Source organism: Schistocerca cancellata, chromosome 6 (assembly GCF_023864275.1).
Source record: "Schistocerca cancellata isolate TAMUIC-IGC-003103 chromosome 6, iqSchCanc2.1, whole genome shotgun sequence".
In the NCBI taxonomy this organism is placed as follows: Eukaryota; Metazoa; Arthropoda; class Insecta; order Orthoptera; family Acrididae; genus Schistocerca; species Schistocerca cancellata.
The window spans coordinates 76,902,547-76,923,367 of NC_064631.1; the positions used below are offsets into that span (position 1 = coordinate 76,902,547).

A 20,821-nucleotide genomic window follows, 5' to 3' on the forward strand; every position below is an offset into this window, starting at 1 on the left:
CACTTCATATCGCTCTGCAGTGTTACACCCAAATATTTAATCGATGTGACTGTGTCAAGTGCTACACTACTAATGGAGAATTCAAACATTATGGGATTCTTTTTCCTATTCATCTGCATTAATTTACATTTATCTATATTTAGAGTTAGCTGCCATTCTTTACACCAATCACAAATCCTGTCCAAGTCACCTTGTATCCTCCTACAGCCAATCAATGACAACACCTTCCCGTACACCACAGCATCATCAGCAAACAGCCGCATATTGCTATCCACCCTATCCAAACGATCATTTATGTAGATAGAAAACAGCAGCAGACCTACTACACTTCCCTGGGGCACTCCAGATGGTACCCTCACCTCCGATGAACACTCACCATTGAGGACAATGTACTGGGTTCTATTACTTAAGAAGTCTTCGAACCACTCACATATTTGGGAACCAATCCCATATGCTCGTACCTTAGTTAGGAGCCTGCAGTGGGGGACTGAGTCAAATGCTTTCTGGAAGTCAAGGAATATGGCATCCATCTGATACCCTTCATCCATTGTTCGCAAGATATCATGTGAAAAAAGGGCGTGTTGTGTTTTGCAGGAGCGATGCTTTCTAAAGCCGTGCTGATGCATGGACAGCAACTTCTCTGTCTCAAGGAAATTATTATATTCAAACTGAGGATACGTTCGAGAATCCTGCAACAAACCGATGTTAAGGATATTGATCTGTAATTTTGTGGATCCGTCCTTCTAATACCGGCATCACCTGCGCTTTTTCCAGTTGCTCGGGACTTTATGTTGGGCAAGAGATTCACGATAAATGCAAGCTAAGTAAGGAGCATGTGCAGTAGAGTAATCTCTGTAAAAGCGAATTGGAATCCCATCAGGGCCTGGTGATTTATTTATTTTCAACCCATTCAGCTGCTTCACAACCCCAGGGATGTCTATCAGTATGTCCTCCATACGGGAATCTGTACGAGACTCAAACGGCAGTATGTCAGAAGACTGTCTCACCCATGATTATGTGGAAATAAGAGACCTACAAGTAACTGGACACTAACTTTGGTTCTACTAAGAGCTTTACAAATGAGTAGTATTTTATTGGGTTTAGTAGAGACCTTTCGATAAGATTTTTGTATAGTTGTTGTTGAAGGCTTCATGTGTTCCCCTCTTGACACTTAAATGCATTTTATTCAGCATCACTGTCTGTAACCTTATCCCATATTTTATGGACTATAAGGCATTATGGACTAAAAGATGCACCTTGATTTTTAAGGAATTTTTTAAATAATATTTTTCCTGTGCTTATTCCTAATTTGCAAACCCATACCAAAAAATTTCTTAGTTTATAAAACCAAACTGACCTTTAAGATCCCTGAAAATCATCATCTGAACTTTCTTCTTATTTTTCCTCTTCATTGTCATTGTTGTCCTCTTCATATACCAGGTGTAGAAGTATGAAACCGGAATGTGATTGCAATAATTACACATCTGTATTTTGAAACTGATGAACAATATTTTACTCAAAATAATCTCCATTGCTGTTTATATACTTTTCCCACCTCTCCGGAAGGCTATGAATGCCGCACCAAAAAAACAGTTCTTCTTTTGAAGTGAACCAGTCAGTGGGCCACTTTTGCACATTTTCATACAAACTGAAACATTGTTCCATGAGAGTGTGTCCCAGTGATGCAAATAGATGCTAATCAGATGGAGCTAAGTGCAGAGAATATGCTGCATGCCCCAGCATTTCCCACCTGAATGCCTCAATCGTTTCCCTGGCCCATTTTGCTATGTGTAATGGGCGTTATCATGGAGCAATATGACTTTGTGTTGCCTTTTCCCATATACCGGTCATTTATCACATAACGCTTGATTTAAATTGATCATTAGCTGTTAGCAGCAATCAGTGTTAACAGTTCCACCAGATTGTAGCACCTCGTAATAAATGACACCCTTCTGATATCACCAAACACACATCTTTACAAAGTGATTTGATCTTGCAGTGGATGTCAATGGTTCACCTGGCTCATCCATGATTTACAGTGCTTAAGATTCTCAAAATGTATCAGTTTTTCATCGCTTGTCACTATTCAATGGAGAAATGACTTCCTTTTGTATCTGGTGAGCAGTATTTCACAAATGGTCTTTTGATTTGGTTGCTGTCTTTCCTTTAGTTCATGTGGAACCCATTTTCCCACTTTCTGCACGTTTTCCACAGCTTTCAGCTGAAGAGAAAAAGGTTTGTGGGTCACATTCAATTGTTTTGCAAGTTCCTGTGAGTTTAGAGTATCATCTTCATCTAATAAGGCCTGCTATTCGTTGTATTTGAACTTTTTGGTTTCCCACACTCGTCATTTCTCACATAAAAATCACCACTTTTGAATTTTTTGAACCATTTGAAACACTCTATTTCCCAAGAGAATGTTTACCAAAAGCTTTGACAAGCATTTGATGCAATTCTGCAGCAGTTTTCTTCAAACGATAACAGATAACCAATGCTGTCCACAAATCGTAGTACTTAGTTGACATGTATATGGGTTTGAAACAGACACCAATCTATGAAACTTGGGGCATTGATTAATATGTACCTGTCAGCTGTTACAGGAAGCAGATGGCACTGCAGACGTGGTGTCATGGGGCCTACACTGACAGCTAACAACACAGTGGCTAATACCATCTCTAGGAAAATTGCGGTTTTATGCTTCTACACCTGGTGTATGAGGGTCTTCAGTGTCATAAAGAGGTTTACCCAGTCCACTCTTCTTAAGGTCAGATGTAGGGCAAAATTGGAAAAAAAAGGAAAAATATTTTTTATTGTTTCTTTAAGAATAACATCTCAAAGTTTCATAACTGAATTCTGGCTAGAAATATGTTTTAAAAATCTTTGTTTGGATGTCTGCACCTCTCATGCCCCCTCTTTCTATGCTGTGATTCACACCTTCTCTACACTAGAAAATTTTTGTGCATTATTTTTTCATTCACAAAATCAAAACGAACTGTAGATAAGTCTAGAAGGCTGTGAGAAAGAGTATGTTTCCTTATTCCTTTGTTTACAATGTATTTTTTTTAATCTGTGTTGTAGGAACTTATTTCAGGTTTTAGTTTTGCCTGTACCAATTTGTTTTGCTTGAAATGGGTCATAACAGTGGACACATATTCAGAAAAGTGAGGAAATATCGAATTTCACATGTAAGAGTTACAGGAAATTTAACTAACAGTGTTACAAATGCTGCTGATAAGTGTGAAGAACAATTTTTGACAAAATCACTGAGTTCATTGATGAAAAAGACTAATGAAGGAAAGGTGTACTAGTCAAAGATGAGTTTTGCAGTGGATTTAGATTGATTGACAGACTTCCCATACTGAAGAAAGAAATGAAAACCAAGAAATTACAAGCTGGATAGCTACTGGGAGGTGTCAACAGACTGACAGAGAAGGGAATACACACTTTACAAATATATTATGGAAAAGCTATCAGGGATAACTTAAATAGTGTGAAAACAATGCAGCAAGCCATGTCGTCAATTTTCATTCATGAACTTTTCACAGGTGATAATCCTCAACATTCCATTTGTGACATACTGTGGTACAAATATCTTAAGGCAAAAGCAATGGAAGTTAATAACACACAAACATGGTTTGCCACTTGCTGTTTGAGATGTTATTAAACCAACTTTCAGCTACCCAGATCAATCCTGAACTGCTGAAAATGGGAGAACACAGAATACAAATAAGAGCTTCAACCACCTTATGTGGATGTGTTATCCAAAAACAACATATGTGTCCTCATTTGTTGTGAAGATAGCTGCATGTGGTGCCTGTCTGGGTTCAATAATAGAAAAGTAGGTAGAATTTAGTGCTTGCAGTGTTAGGCTTCCATCCAGTTGCATTCACACAAAGATACTCAGAAGCATCAATGAAGCGGTTAGCATTAGTCCATAGTGGTATGGAAATATTGTCAAAAATTGAAATAGGAACTTTAAATGCAGATTGCCATAAACCAACTTTTTGAGCTATTATGATCCTTTTTTCAGGAACTATAAAAGCTAACATACTGAAATATAGTGTAGTCCTTAAGTATTACTTACTAAATAATACTGTGCAGCACTTTTCCATTATCTTTTCTTTGAGAAAAGTTCTCCCTCAAAATTTGAGAAAAAATGAGAGGTTCTGAGTGACACAAAACTGAAAAATTAATTTCAAAGCAACTATGACCTTAAGCAAAAATCTGTTCCATTTTATTAGCCTCTTATGCAGATGTGAACTGTGAAATTCCAGTTTTATTGCTTGATTAGTCTACGAGGTAAGGTACATTAGAAACAATAGTAATTAAAAATTCAAAGCCTTATAAAATGTATGTAGCTGTGCATTTTCAAACAAAAATTGCACAGAAATCAAGCATTATGTTGTACATAAAAGTCTCAAGTTTTACCATTTTAGCTGTGATATTTTTGGAGATATATATGTTTAAGTACAGGAATGCATTTTGCCATAGGCCTGTCCTTAAGAGATTCAACAATAATGTCTTCTGTCACTTTAGACCATGACTGTTTCATTCACTGACATACTTGTTTGATTGTAGATCCTTTTAAAGCTTCATTCAGTGCAAATTCATGTTGGGTTTCATCCATCATCCATTTGCTCCATTCCTCTCTCATACGTACTTTAAATGGTTTGTTTATCAAGACATCAAGAGGTTGCACTTGAGAAGTAAGTCCTCGCAGAATAACAGCAAGCTCTACATTTTCTTGTCTCAATTTCTCTTTCACAGTATTTTCAAAATGTCTATTAAACTGATGTAGGACAAGAAGAGAATCTTCTCCAATAAAGTATCTTTCCTTCTCTCCCACAATTTGTTAATTCATAATTTCATATCACCCTCATCAATCCAACCATTGTCATGTATGTCATCAACACCTAGCAATATTTCAGAAGGTTTTGGCATTGTTTTCCACTCAAAAATGACACGGTCATTATATTAAGTTTAGTACCATCACTGCATCATGGAAGAACAACAGTGTAGTGCATATTTTCATTTCACGTGTTTTTATAGTTAAACTTTTAACATCTTTTATGGCAAAAGTTGTGCAACCCCCCCATGAACCATGGACCTTGCCATTGGTGGGGAGGCTTGCGTGCCTCAGCGATACAGATAGCTGTACCATAGCTACAACCACAATGGAGGGGTATCTGTTGAGAGGCCAGACAAACGTGTGGTTCCTGAAGAGGGGCAGCAGCCTATTCAGTAGTTGCAAGGGCAACAGTCCGGATATTGACTGATCTGGCCTTGTAACAATAACCAAAACTGCCTGGCTGTGCTGGTACTGCGAACGGCTGAAAGCAAGGGGAAACTACGGCCGTAATTTTTCCCGAGGGCATACAGCTTTGCTGTATGATTAAATGATGATGGCGTCCTCTTGGGTAAAATATTCCGGAGGTAAAATAGTCCCCCATTCGGATCTCCGGGCGGGAACTACTCAAGAGCATGTCGTTATCAGGAGAAAGAAAACTGGCATTCTATGGATCGGAGCGTGGAATGTCAGATCCCTTAATCGGGCAGGTAGCTTAGAAAATTTAAAAAGGGAAATGGATAGGTTAAAGTGAGATATAGTGGGAATTAGTGAAGTTCGGTGGCAGGAGGAACAAGACTTTTGGTCAGGCGAATACAGGGTTATAAATACAAAATCAAATAGGGGTAATGCAGGAATAGGTTTAATAATGAATCAAAAAAATAGGAGTACGGGTAAGCTACTACAAACAGCATAGTGAATGCATTATTGTGGCCAAGATAGATATGAAGCCCACACCTACTACAGTAGTACAAGTTTATATGCCAACTAGCTCTGCAGATGACGAAGAAATTGAAGAAATGTATGATGAAATAAAAGAAATTATTCAGATAGTGAAGGGAGACGAAAATTTAATAGTCATGGGTGACTGGAATTCGAGTGTAGGAAAAGGGAGAGAAGGAAACGTAGTAGGTGAATATGGATTGGGGCTAAGAAATGAAAGAGGAAGCTGCCTGGTAGAATTTTGCACAGAGCACAACTTAATCATAGCTAACACTTGGTTTAAGAATCATGATAGAAGGTTGTATACATGGAAGAACCCTGGAGATATAAAAGGTATCAGATAGACTATATAATGGTAAGACAGAGATTTAGGAACCAGGTTTTAAATTGTAAGACATTTCCAGGGGCAGATGTGGACTCTGACCACAATCTATGGGTTATGACCTGTAGATTAAAACTGAAGAAAGTGCAAAAAGGTGGGAATTTAAGGAGATGGGACCTGGATAAACTGAAAGAACCAGAGGTTGTACAGAGTTTCAGGGAGAGCATAAGGGAACAATTGACAGGAATGGGGGAAAGAAATACAGTAGAAGAAGAATGGGTAGCTTTGAGGGATGAAGTAGTGAAGGCAGCAGAGGATCAAGTAGGTAAAAAGACGAGGGCTAGTAGAAATCCTTGGGTAACAGAAGAAATATTGAATTTAATTGATGAAAGGAGAAAATATAAAAATGCAGTAAATGAAGCAGGCAAAAAGGAATAAAAACGTCTCAAAAATGAGATCGACAGGAAGTGCAAAATGGCTAAGCAGGGATGGCTAGAGGACAAATGTAAGGATTTAGAGGTTTGTCTCACTAAGGGTAAGAGAGATACTGCCTACAGGAAAATTAAAGAAACCTTTGGAGAAAGAAGAACCACTTCCATGAATATCAAGAGCTTTGATGGAAGCCCAGTTCTAAGCAAAGAAGGGAAAGCAGAAAGGTGGAATGAGTGTATAGAGGGTCTATACAAGGGTGATGTACTTGAGAACAATATTATGGAAATGGAAGAGGATGTAGATGAAGATGAAATGGGAGATGTGATACTGCGTGAAGAGTTTGACAGAGCACTGAAAGACCTGAGTCGAAACAAGGCCCCCGGAGTAGACAACATTCCATTGGAACTACTGACGGCCTTGGGAGAGCCAGTCCTGACAAAACTCTACCATCTGGTGAGCAAGATGTATGAAGCAGGCGAAATACCCTCAGACTTCAAGAAGAATATAATAATTCCAATCCCAAAGAAAGCAGGTGTTGACAGATGTGAAAATTACCGAACAATCAGTTTAATAAGCCACAGCTGCAAAATACTAACACGAATTCTTTACAGACGAATGGAAAAACTAGTAGAAGCCGACGTCGGGGAAGATCAGTTTGGATTCCGTAGAAATACTGGAACACGTGAGGCAATACTGACCTTAGGACTTATCTTAGAAGAAAGACTAAGGAAAGGCAAACCTACATTTCTATCATTTGTAGACTTAGAGAAAGCTTTTGACAATGTTGACTGGAATACTCTCTTTCAAATTCTAAAGGTGGCAGGGGTAAAATACAGGGAGCGAAAGGCTATTTACAATTTGTACAGAAACCAGATGGCAGTTATAAGAGTCAAGGGACATGAAAGGGAAGCAGTGGTTGGGAAGGGAGTGAGACAGGGTTGTAGTCTCTCCCTGATGTTATTCTATCTGTATATTGAGCAAGCAATGAAGGAAACAAAAGAAAAATTCAGAGTAGGTATTAAATTCCATGGAGAAGAAATTAAAACTTTGAGGTTCACCGATGACATTGTAATTCTGTCAGAGACAGCAAAGGACTTGGAAGAGCAGTTGAACGGAATGGACGGTGTCTTGAAGGGAGGATATAAGATGAACATCAACAAAAGCAAAACGAGGATAATGGAATGTAGTCGAATTAAGTCGGGTGATGTTGAGGGTATTAGATTAGGAAATGAGACACTTAAAGTAGTAAAGGAGTTTTGCTATTTGGGGAGCAAAATAACTGATGATGGTTGAAGTAGAGAGGATATAAAATGTAGACTGGCAATGGCAAGGAAAGCGTTTCTGAAGAAGAGAAATTTGTTAACATCGAGTATAGATTTAAGTGTCAGGAAGTCATTTCTGAAAGTACTTGTATGGAGTGTAGCCATGTATAGAAGTGAAACATGGATGGTAAATAGTTTGGACAAGAAGAGAATAGAAGCTTTAGAAATGTGGTGCTACAGAAGAATGCTGAAGATTAGATGGGTAGATCACATAACTAATGAGGAAGTATTGAATAGGGTTGGGGAGAAGAGAAGTTTGTGGCACAACTTGACCAGAAGAAGGGATCGGTTGGTAGGACATGTTCTGAGGCATCAAGGGATCACCAATTTAGTATTGGAGGGCAGCGTGGAGGGTAAAAATCGTAGGGGGAGACCAAGAGATGAATACACTAAGCAGATTCAGAAGGATGTAGGTTGCAGTAGGTACTGGGAGATGAAGAAGCTTTCACAGGATAGAGTAGCATGGAGAGCTGCATCAAACCAGTCTCAGGACTGAAGACCACAACAACAAACATGCATTTTGCCTTAGGCCTTTCCTTAAAGAGATTCAACAATAATGTCTTCTGTCACTTTAGACCATGACTGTTTCATTCACTGACATACTTGTTTGATTGTAGATCCTTTTAAAGCTTCATTCAGTGCAAATTCATGTTGGGTTTCATCCATCATCCATTTGCTCCATTCTTCTCTCATATGTACTTTAAATGGTTTGTTTATCAAGACATCAAGAGGTTGCACTTGAGAAGTAAGTCCTCGCAGAATAACAGCAAGCTCTACATTTCCTTGTCTCAATTTCTCTTTCACAGTATTTTCAAAATGTCTATTAAACTGATGTAGGACAAGAAGAGAATCTTCTCCAATAAAGTATCTTTCCTTCTCTCCCACAATCTGTTAATTCATAATTTCATATCACCCTCATCAATCCAACCATTGTCATGTATGTCATCAACGCCTAGCAATATTTCAGAAGGTTTTGGCATTGTTTTCCACTCAAAAATGACACGGTCACTGGATTAAGTTTAGTACCATCACTGCATCATGGAAGAACAACAGTGTAGTGCATATTTTCATTTCACGTGTTTTTATAGTTAAACTTTTAACATCTTTTATGGCAGAAGTTCTGTTAGTCACCACATCAAGTTTTAGAGAAGTTTTGTCAATATTTGCTATTTGACTTAGTTCCACACTTTTTTTTTAAATTTTTTTTTATATGTTGAGTAATAAAGCAATGGAATGGTGATAGTGACATTTCCTGAGATATTTTGGTATTTGTTCACATGCTAAGTCTGTGATGCATCATAAACCTGTAGCACCAACTCCACTCTTAATGTCTGTTAAGTTTCATTGTAGCACTGGCTTATGAGCATGTATTTGAACAATTTTTGTATTAATTCCAATACCGTTTCGATATTGTCCTTGAATCCATTTCAATATGCAATCTTCTAGTTTTGACCACATTTCATTCAGTCCTCTGTTGTGTGTTTAAGTCTTCCTCATTTTTTCAGTTCTTCTCTATTAGCCCACCAGTCATGAATGTTTCTTTTTTTCGGTTGTTGGAGGGCTGAAATGCCACTTAGCTGCTTTGTTCCCATGTTCTTCTGCATATGCTATTACTTTCAATTTACACTCCACATCATATGAATGTCTTTTATTTTTTGTACATTATGAAACTAGCTACTAACAAAAATATTGTACAGTTACTGATAACACAAATCATTTTCAGTTGAAGTTCAGTGGCATTGTAGACTGCAGTGACACATCATAGGCTAGATGGTAGGGCAGGATGGGTACAGTGTTAGCTGGGTCGTGAATTCTCATAGCTCGCATTCGTCTCATTGGTGCACTACCACTGCCAGTTGATTCCTATGTTGTCAGATAGAGATAGGTTTCCCATGGCATTGAATATATGGCCATTTTTGAGACTGGTGGGAGTTTTAAATCAAACACCAAACTTTTTTATATTAATTTAAAGTATAAGATGCACCTGAATTTTGGAGGTAATTTTTCAAAGAAAAAAGTGTCTCTTATAGTCCATAAAATATGGTGCTTTGTTTAAAACATATTATGCACTTGTATCTCTTTCCTTAGAAGTTTCTTTATGATAGCTGTCTACAGTGCAAGGAGGGTGTACCCATCAAGAACTATGGACCTAGGTGCATATTAATCAAGTGCATGAACAATTGTTCCTTTAAATTTGCATGAATTTCCTTGTATGTGATCCTGTCTGGAACTAAGTCTTCCACATTTCATATTGAGGTATACCTCTGAATCTCATATGCTGAATGTAATCATTCTACTTGTTTTAGTTTATCCATTTCAGTGTGGACATTCTTGTTGCCATATGATCTGATATAGACTGCCTGATTTTTTAAAAAAAAAAAAAAAAAAAAAAAAAAAGAAGAAAAGGAAAAATTAAATGAAACTTCACGGGTTGAGAGTGCATGTGCCGTTACTATAGTGATTATAAAATTGAGTCAAATTTATGAAGTACTTGTTAGTATGAGCCTATGTATCAGTATGATGGTGTGGATTGATTCAGCTGGGTAGAGTGCCATAAAGCAGTCATATCCTCCTCTGAGACAAGTTGGCTCACAACTGTTTCAGCTGGCCCTCAATATCTGGGATACTGACACCAGGACAGAGATGATGTATGAGCTGCTCCCACAAATGTCCTATCAGGGACAGATCTTGGAATCATGCTGGCCACAGTAGCACTTTAAGTCATGCAGACAGTTCATAGAGACTTGTGTCATGTTGGGATGAGGATCATCCTTTTGAAAAATGGCACCCTGATACTGTCAGCCGAGAGATAACACATGAGGATTCAGGATGCCTGTAATGCTGAAACAGAGCAACTTGGAATTTCTCGTCTGCTCATATTACACCACTACTAATAACTAATATTTTCTGTCTTTAATTTCTGTTTGACTTTCTGTAACATATATATGTAATATAGGCATTAATCTATCCAGTTAGCAGTTCCATTTGAGTTAATTATTTTAGTAGAGTCTCATGTCAACCAATTGCAAATATATAATTAGTTTAGTTTGAAACCAAGTTTTTAAAAGTTATTCCTATTTGAGAGTTCTCCTACAGTACATAATGGGGAAAGCATTTTAAGTAAATAGATAGATTTGATAACAGTGGAATAACTTATAAACAAGACTGAGATTGAGACTTTATAGTATAGTATTTTGATTTTACTGAAACAAATTAACTTAAAAGATAATTAATGTTAAATTTCAAACACACTCAGATTTCCCATTGCAAATTTTGCCATAGTGTTTGTTAGATTCCAACTTTTAGCACCAAACTTACTTCGCTCTAAATTTCCTGGACTGAATGACACACATCACTAAGTAATTAAGCCATTAATTAAGAATTAACTAAAATTGGCATAAACATTTAAAAATAAAGCACCTGTGCTTGTTGTAAATGGGCTTTTTCCAATGTGGACACATAACATGGATCCAGTTTATTTTTTTATTTTCATAAACCACCATATATGAAGATATAACTGCTGTCATAACATGTAGTCTGTCTGAATTAGCAAAATCTATCCTAGCCATTGCTGTATGGAATACCATTGTTCACTGTACATTTGAACTGGTGATGATTAACTGACCCCTATCCTTTCATTCAGCTGGATAGTAAACTTTGTGGAAGACTAATATTTTATACCACAAAAAGATACAGTGATACCTTGGTCTTCTACAGCACATTCACTAATTATGGGTGAGTAAAGTATCGAATTAATACCTCAAATTTTATTTACAGGAACGAATCTCTATTGATAAAATAATTGCTTATCTCAAAGAGAACAAAATTGATCGTTATCCTGGTGGTGTCCCTACATCCCTTGATTATACTGGAGAACAGTGGGACTATCCAAATGCATGGCCACCACTGCAGGGTATAATTATACAAGGATTGGACCTGACAGAATACCCAAGAGCCCAGAAATATGCATATGAACTTGCACAGACATGGGTTCAGTCAAATTATAAATCATATAAATCAGATGGATATATGTATGAAAAGGTAAGTAATCTGTCACTATTTATTAATTATAAAAGTTTCAAAAGACTATTATTTTTACATCTTCTAAAGAAATTGTAGTACGAAAAAAAATTACTACAGTAGCAGTGGTTTTTGCAGCAGAGAAAATTTGTGAAATCCTCCAAAGTTTTGTATATGAATAACCACTTGAGATTGAATGATTTGTCCATCTGAATTATTTAAATAAAATCTTTGTGGTTTAAAAGCTGTGTCACTTTGAATGAAACATTCCAGCTATCAATAGCTGTCTCCACAATTGTCATCGGTAGATAAAATCACTGACTGCAAGAGCTGGCTTGGTGTTCTGCTTGTATAGATGGAATAACAGCACCTGGAACCTTTCAGAGAGGGCTGAAGTGACACATACACCAAAGGCAAGTTGAGCATCTCATAGTCACTCTGTCCTGCTGCAGAACTGAGTGATGTCAGGAGGTGTGAGGGGCTGGTACATTTGAAGCTGCCATTCTCACCTTACTACAAGCATCAAGCCTCCAATGCTGCTTTCACTCAATGTCCAATATGTACCTCATAAACTGCAGTTGATTGCCCCTAGTTTCCTCAATAGTTGCCAGAATAGCCTCTTCAAAAATTTGGATGAAGCACCCAGGCATACACAGCCATTGCATCTAGTGCTACTTGCCATCCCTCGGTGTCATTGTTCTAAGGAATACCACTTTTCACTCTATGTTTAAACTCATGACAATTAATTCACCCCTGTTCTTTATACTGAATCTTGTCCAAGCAATCTCTCATGCAGCTTTCATTTATATCTTGGTGGATTTGGGTTGTGTGCTACAACAAATACATCACCTCAGTTTCACATCAGCACACTGATGCAAGTCAGTGTACAGCAACTGTACACACACTGACTGGTACTTGACTGCCAACAGTTTTCACCATGCTACACACAAGAAAGTGGTCATGAACACTTTAGTACACAGGATGAAGACTATATCTTATAATGACCAACTAGAGTCTGAATTTCAGAATTTGAAGTGTATGCTCCCGGAAAATGGTTACAGGAAGGAAGAACTTGCAAAAGCTTTCAGGTGCCATCAACAAAAGATGCCTCATGAATTGGTCAAAGAGGTCAGGCCACCTGCATTCCTTCTATATGGTGGAGCAACGATGACAAAGATAGGAAACATGCTAAACAGACGTTGACTGCCTAAGTACTTCATCCAAAAATTACCTTGAGGAGTTAATCAGAGTAAAAACTCTTGGAGATAACATCTTATACCTTCTTGTGACAAACACACCCAAAGTATTTGAATCATTTAGTGCAGAACATGGAATCAGTGCTCAGAAGGCCATTGGAGCATCACTGAACAGCTGTAAATAGCAGTACAAAGAATGGCAGGAAGATCTTTCTGCTTATGAAAAGTGACAAGAAACAGATTCCAGATTACCTGACTGGTTAGTAAAGAGATTTCATCTCCTGTACTAACAATATTGAGTATCAATGGGCAACATTAAAGAGCATTGCTGTGGTTCAACATCTACATTAGGAAACTGCTATGAAAACAAACAGAGCTTTACTGCAATTTTAAATGCATCCAAAGCCTCACAGACAAAGAAAAACCAAATGAAGCCAAAATTAGCATATGGAGAGAGCCATGTGTTAAGGCTTCAAAGAGTTTGGAAGTAAAATTTGTCTACCAGCTTGACAGAAAATCCTAAGTTTGGGTCTTATGTTAAATCAGTAAACATATCAAAGCCCTATGTTCACTCTGTGACCATAATGGCACTGAAACGGAGGATCACACAGAAAAGGCCGGCCAAAACACTAAACATCTTTTTCCAAAACTGTTTCACAGAGCAGGATCACATTGTAACACCTAATTTAAATCATTACATAAATGACAGAATAGCTGATATTGAAATAAGTGACTATGGGATGGCAAAGCAGCAGAAGTTGATCAACAGAGGGGAGACCACCCTACCTGACGGGATACCAGTATGATTCTACATAGAGTATGTGAAGGAACTTGCCCCTCTTTTAGCAGCAGTGCACCCTAGGTCTTTGGAACAGTGAAGTGTTCCCACTGATTGGAAAACAACGCAGGTCATTCCCATTTTCAAGAAGGGTCATGAAACAGACACGCACTGATGCTGGTCAGTTGTAGAATTTTGGAACATGTTTTATGCTCACATATTATGACATTTCTGGAGACTGAAAATCTCCTCTGTAAGAACCAACATGGTTCCAAAAACATTATTTGTTTGAAACCCAGCTCCCTCTGTTTGTCCATGAGACACAAAAATCAATAGATACAGGCATGCAGGTAGATGCCTTGTGACTGGACTGGAAAGGAAACAGAACACAACATGTTATTCTGAACAGAAAGAAGTCTTCAGATACAAAAGTAACTTTGGGTGTCTCCAGGGGACTGTTATAGGACCATTACTTTTCACAATATGTATGTAAATAACCTACTAGATAACACCGGATGTCCCATGAGGCTTTTCACAGATGATGCTGCTGTATACAGATATGTCGTAATGTTAGGAAATAGTACAAAATGCATGAGGTCCTGCAGAGGATTGACACACTGTGCTGGGAGTGGCAACTGATCCTCAACATTAACAAATGTAAAGTATTGCCCATATGAAGATGGGGAGACCCATTATTGTACGATTACACGATTGCAGAACAATTACTGGAAGCAGTTACTTCCAGAAAATACCTAGGAGTGTGCATACAAAGCAGATGTGCCACGCCTCCCAATTTAAGTGGGAGACACTCGATTTTTCCTTCTTCCTCCCGATCTCCTGACCATGAAGACTGATCTCTGGATTTTCAGAGCACTCTATAGTCTATTCACCGAGAGCTGGGACGAAACATAAACAGTGTCACGTGAGCGAATACGCTCGTTTCCAGAGAAAGCATTCGGTGTTCATGTGATACATAGGGCTGTGGAAAATCCTTGGCACACGCTTTGCAGCTGATGGCCTTCAACTGGCTGCCGAGCTGTCACAGCTGACCGTGAGAAACCTGGGCAACAATGTATGAAATAAATTTAACAATAATGTTAAAATAATGTTAAACTGAGTTCATTCTGTCGAAGCAGATTTATTTTCACTCAGGCTGCTAACAAAATGCTCCATTCAAACACAATTAATTGTTAATTTTAATAACAATACCAGTAATAATAATTATAAAGTACGAAACAAGGTTCACCCTAGCGAACTTTAACTGTTTTTATTGAGGTTTATAACAAACCGCTCCTCTATAATGTAGTCTAATGACCACATTTGAGTTTCCACTTTTTCTACGACATGGAGGACTCACATGTTCCAATCCTCTGCTTCTTCTAGCAGTACTTTAACTTCCGGCATTTTGTATGTTTTGTTTTTCGCTGCAACATAGCCTTTGATTTTGGCCCACACTAACTCAATGAGGTTTAATTCACAGTGGTACGGATGAATTCTGACAACAGTTTTCCCTGCATTCTTCGCCGTTTCATCTATTGCGTATTCGTTGTGCGATGTTCTGCAATTTTTAACTATATATAAAAGTTCTTTCTTCAACATACCCTCCTCAAAATTGATGTTTTTAGATTTTAGCCACCCTGATATTTCGTGCTTATTGGAATTCGCATTGGGAACATTTTCTTTTCTCCGAGAATGGTACAGCGCGTTATCAAGAACAATAACTGCATTTTCCTGAAGCCGAGGAAGAACATCTTGAAACCACTTCTCGAAGGTTTCGGCGCACATCTCCTCATGATAATCTCCACTTTTCTTGGATTTGAAAGTCCACAAACATCCTTCAATGAACCCTGCTTTGCAGCCAAAGTGTGCGATAATCAGACGTTTCCCTTTACCTGATGGGCCCTTGCTTCCAGTGGATAATCCGGACAGAAACGCTTGTTTTGAGGAATTTATAGTGTCATCTACCCAGACGTAATTTCGGGTATATCCTGCGTTCACCCACGTCTCGTCCAAATAGTAAATGGGTCTGCCTTCATCTCTCAACCGTTTAATGGTTCGAAGATAACATAGCCTCCATAAAACGATGTCATCCCTGTCTATTAGCATGCTATCGCGCCTACACCGGACATATTTGAAATTCATTTCTCTCAATAACTTATAAAATGTAGTTCTCCGAAAATTGGCCAGATCTGAATCTTTGTTCACAATTGTAAGCACTTTACAATTGTTGGCAATTCGTTACAAAAAAAAAAATTCATATACTTTGTTTCGTATCGCATTTCTATCAAAGTCATCAACACTTTCAGAAAGTTTCTGTTGTAATTTACCTTCTTGGGAGACTTCAAAGAGTGTGTGGCCTTGTACTCACACGATACACTGAAGAACATCCAACACCTATAGCTGCATCTGTTTTTGAAACAATGTCTGGATGTAATAATTCCGTTTTATACACATTAAGCAACATGTGCTTAATGATTTCTTCTTTGCTCGCTTCTTTGGTGATCTCAGAACTGACATGTCGACCTCGCTCGCTGAATCCGTGGATGACATAATGACAGCCGTATGTGATGCTAATGAAATAAGTGAATATATAAAATAAGAAACCGTGCGAAGCTATTGGATGCGCATAAACAGTGAATACTCAGCGTGACTACAAACACATATACTTACTCTAATAATCAACAACTAGTCTTTCAAGTGTATTTACAGATGAACTTAAGATATCCTAAAATCGCCGCTGTACAACACCCACTAAAGAGCTCACATCTGCAACTGAGACGGCCACACTGACTGAGCGCCACGCCTGCGAACCGCACAATGCATCGCTCATAAAGGACAAACGGTTGCACCCATCGCATTCGAACAAGCTACAAAATTAAATTCAAACCTTTCTGAAACTTTTCTCGCTTACACACTCACAAAAAAATTTAAAGGGGAAAAGTTTGTCGCTTACTATATTTCGGATGATGATTTGGTAAAAGTTCTGCATCAGACGTGAGATTTTAATTTATTACTTCACTATTACTGACTCTACTGGGCAGAAAATTTACAGACATCATCAACATATAGTACTGAAGGCAATTATAAAATTATTTTGCTGTAGGACACACAGTTTAGGATATATGGCGTGATAAATATAGAGTAACTTGAAAAAACAACTTTTCTGAAAGCTTAAATAATCTCTGTTTTTCAGTGACAATAAATTTTAATGTAATGTAAAAAAAAAAGGTGTCGGAAGGTAGTTCTCGGATCACATTTGTCATGTTCAGGTGCCAAATTATAAAAAACACTACTTCCATTTTTTAAATTTCTGATGCCCTTGCCTTGTACACCCCTGGACGGCAGCGCTGTGGACGCGCCCCTTTCCGTGTTTACAGTACGTCTCTTGTTTCGGTGAATGGAGTTTAGAGTGGAGTGTGCACTGGTATGAAACTTCCTGGCAGATTAAAACTGTGTGCCGGACCGAGACTCGAACTCGGGACCTTTGCCTTTCATTTTCATGGGCAAGTGATCTACCAACTCAGCTACCCAAGCATGACTCACAACCCGCCCTCACAGCTTTACTTCTGCCAGTACTTCGTCTCCTACCTTCCAAACTTTACAGAAGCTCTCCTGCGAATCTCCGCCCCTCCATTCGACAATTTCATTCTTGACTCCCTTTCTACCTTTTACTGCCCCCCCCCCCCCCCCCTCCGCTTACTTACCTGATGATGTGATAAATTATTTACAGGAAATTGAAGTGCAATATAGGGGCAAACGATGCACCAGAGTTGGCATCACATCACTGCTACAAGACCATTGTCTGGAACATAGGACCATTGTGTTCTCGGTTCTGCTGCGCAATTTGTGTACCTGTAGTAGTTGTTGGCTGTGTATCTTGGAGGTGTTGATTATTTTTCATGCAGAATGGCAAAGAAATACGATGCAGTGTTCAGAAACGTGTGTAAGGAAGAGTTTATTTAAGTGAATCGAGGAAGAGACAAACTTATGCATTTTGTAGTATATGTAGATGTGACTTTTCAGTGGCTCATGGTGGAAAATGCGACATTCTTAAACATGTGCAAACTGAAAAACACAAGGAGAATGTCCATTGTGTAGAATGGAACCAGAAACTTAACTTCTCATGTAAATCACAAAATGTAGATTCTGTGACAAATGCTGAGGCTTTATTTACCTCATTTATTGTAGAGCATAATTTGACTATTAACTGTGCCAACCATGCTGGGCCTTTGTTTTGCAAAATGTTTCCCAATTCTGAAACTGCGAAACGATATGGGTGCACCAGAATAAAAACAACCACTATCCTTACGGAAATGTGCATGGAAGAAAAAGCGTAAATTGTTATGCACTTGCAGTCGAATCCATTTGCTATTGCTACTGATGGTAGTAATGAAACAGACTTTAAGTTAGATCCTATTATCATATCATTCTTCAGCCATGAACTCCATGAAATTCAAAATTGCCTACTCTCTGTCTGTGCCTAATTTAAAATGGGATGCCACTGGGGCTAATATTGCTGATCTACTACTTTCAACCTTGAATGAATTCCGTATTCCAATAAAAACTGTCTGGCTTTTGGTGCCAGTAATGCTCCTGTAAGGGAAGGGCTAAAAATGGATGTGCCAGGATTTTTATAGCAAGAAATTGCTAACTTAATCATTGTAGTCTGTTCTTGTCACCTAATTAATCTTGCTGCTGAGAAGGTGGCAGCGTGTTTGCCTTTAAGCATTGACGAAAATATTATTGACATATTTTATTATTTGGAAAGGAGTGCAAAGAGGAAAGAAAAATTTAGAAAGTTTCAAACTTTACACGACACAGAAATGAGGAAAATTCTGAAACATGTGCCTACACGACGGTTATCATTGAAAAGATGTTTAGATAGGATTTTGGAGCAGCGGGACCCTTTGGTTAGTTTGTTCAAGAGTGAAATTGTAAGTAAAGATTCTGAAGTGGAAACTATGAAGAATAATAAAATTCCAAAACACACTCAAAATGTAGATGTGTCTACTTCATACCACAAGTCCAAGCACTGTGATAAGATTTCACCACACTCCTCACTTAAAAGAAAAACCCAATCATCAGTTTTACAGAAAACCATTGACACTGTGGACCATGCTCTATCATATGAGGAATGACTGTTCATGTTTGTGTCATCAAATTTACATAAATCTTTATGCCTTTTCCTTTCAAGTTTTATGCTTATCTTTGAGAGCCAAAATGTAGCTCTTCAGTCAAGTGCCCCAGATAGCCACTTATTGAGGTCAGTTTTGGAGGAACTATTGAAGAATGTGATGGCAAGATTTGTGACACCACTCTTTATTAAAACCTCCAGCTCTCTTATTGATGTAGGTTATCACACTCCAGTAAATCGAAAGGATGATTGTAATCTGATGGTAGGGAATTCTATGTTTGCTTTGGTGAACACTTTGATACCTCAGCAAAAGCCTTACATTCTTTAAGTCGGTAAAAAAATATTTCTTATCATCATGTGATTACATGATACACAAATTTACATTAGAAGATGAAGTTTCAATGCATGCAGGAGTTGCAAATATTTCTACAATTGGCAAAGCATCATTTTTGAGCCTTAGATTATTCAAAAAGAGATTTTCTAATATTCTGACTAGCGAAAGTGAACACTTAATACAGAAGTTGATATTCTCCACTCTCAGTTCTGCAACTTTCAGCTGGAAGAAACTAATTTGGCAGCAGAGAGAATTGATGTTCAGTGGGCATTGGTAGGTCAGATGAAATCGGCTGATGGGGTTCTTCAGTATGATAAACTTGCAAAGGTGATGCTGGCTACTTTGTAAATTCCACATAGTAATGCAAAATATGAGAGAATTTTTAGCACAGTTACAAAGACCAAAACTCAGTTTAGGTCCATGCTTTCAGAAACGTCTTTGGGGAAATTTTTAATTTTAATATCAGTTCAAAAAGGCAAGTGATTTGAGCAGAAATTTAGTTCAGAGTTTTTGAAGAAGGCTAAATCAGCTACGAGTGTGCTTAATAAGTAACTACCATAGTCAGACAAATTCAGACTGATAAATTATTCAAATTATTTGCTAAGCCTAACATGTACATCCTGTATAAAATTGATTTAAATTTCGGAAATATCTCTTATGGATATAAGATGCCATTCAAACATGGGTTGCATTATGAAATGAAAACATGTGATCATTTAACAGTGATTTATTCATGCAGAAAGTGTGCTAATGTCAAAACAGAAATCTAATAGACGTTAATTTGTTTCCTCGGATCATAATTTCGAACTGTAGTTCTCTCGAGAGTGCTTCATTTGAATGTGTGTGAATCCAAAGAAACCTGCTGTTCAGCATGTTGAATGATAAATTATACAGTCCAAAGGCTCAGGTATGCCCATTATTTAGTATTTACATGTAAATAATAAAGCAAATGTAATTGAGTTGTTACAGGTATTGAATTATTGTAACTTTAATCATCAGGGATGTGTTGTAATACACAATATTACACCGCTAAAATTCTCCTGATTTTTCAGTTTTGAAAGTTGGCATGTCTGATAAAGTTATTCAAAGAGGAATGATCACATAAAATTAATTGTGGGGAAGGCAGTTGCAGGCCAACATTCATTGGAAGAATCCTCAGGAAATGTAGTTCATCCACAAAGGAAGTAGCTTACAGAACACTCATTCAACCAATACTTCAACATAAAATTATTTAAAAGAAGTCTTGATTACAGCTGATTTAACTTCTGACTTCAACATAAAATTATTTAAAAGCAGTGTTGATCACAGCAGATTTAACTTCTGACTGGTTACGGTTTTTTAATTACATGCCATCATCACAGTTTACACTGTAATAATAGAAGTAGCAGTGCTATGTTACATAGAGAAGCTAATGTTGTAAAAGTATACTCTAAAATGATAAATCATTACCCATCTGGATGATGGCGATGGGACCTAACCCACTGTAGACACCTCA

The 20,821-nt window shown here is 37.8% G+C and overlaps 1 protein-coding gene across 1 annotated transcript in view; it reads left to right on the forward strand.

The window, feature by feature from the left end:
* Positions 1-20,821, forward strand: part of LOC126191134 (trehalase-like) — a 361,034-nt gene that overhangs the window by 246,139 nt on the left and 94,074 nt on the right. The window contains exon 5 of the mRNA XM_049931884.1: positions 11,642-11,905. Coding sequence (XP_049787841.1) covers positions 11,642-11,905 — 264 coding nt within the window. The remainder of the gene's footprint in view (positions 1-11,641; positions 11,906-20,821) is intronic.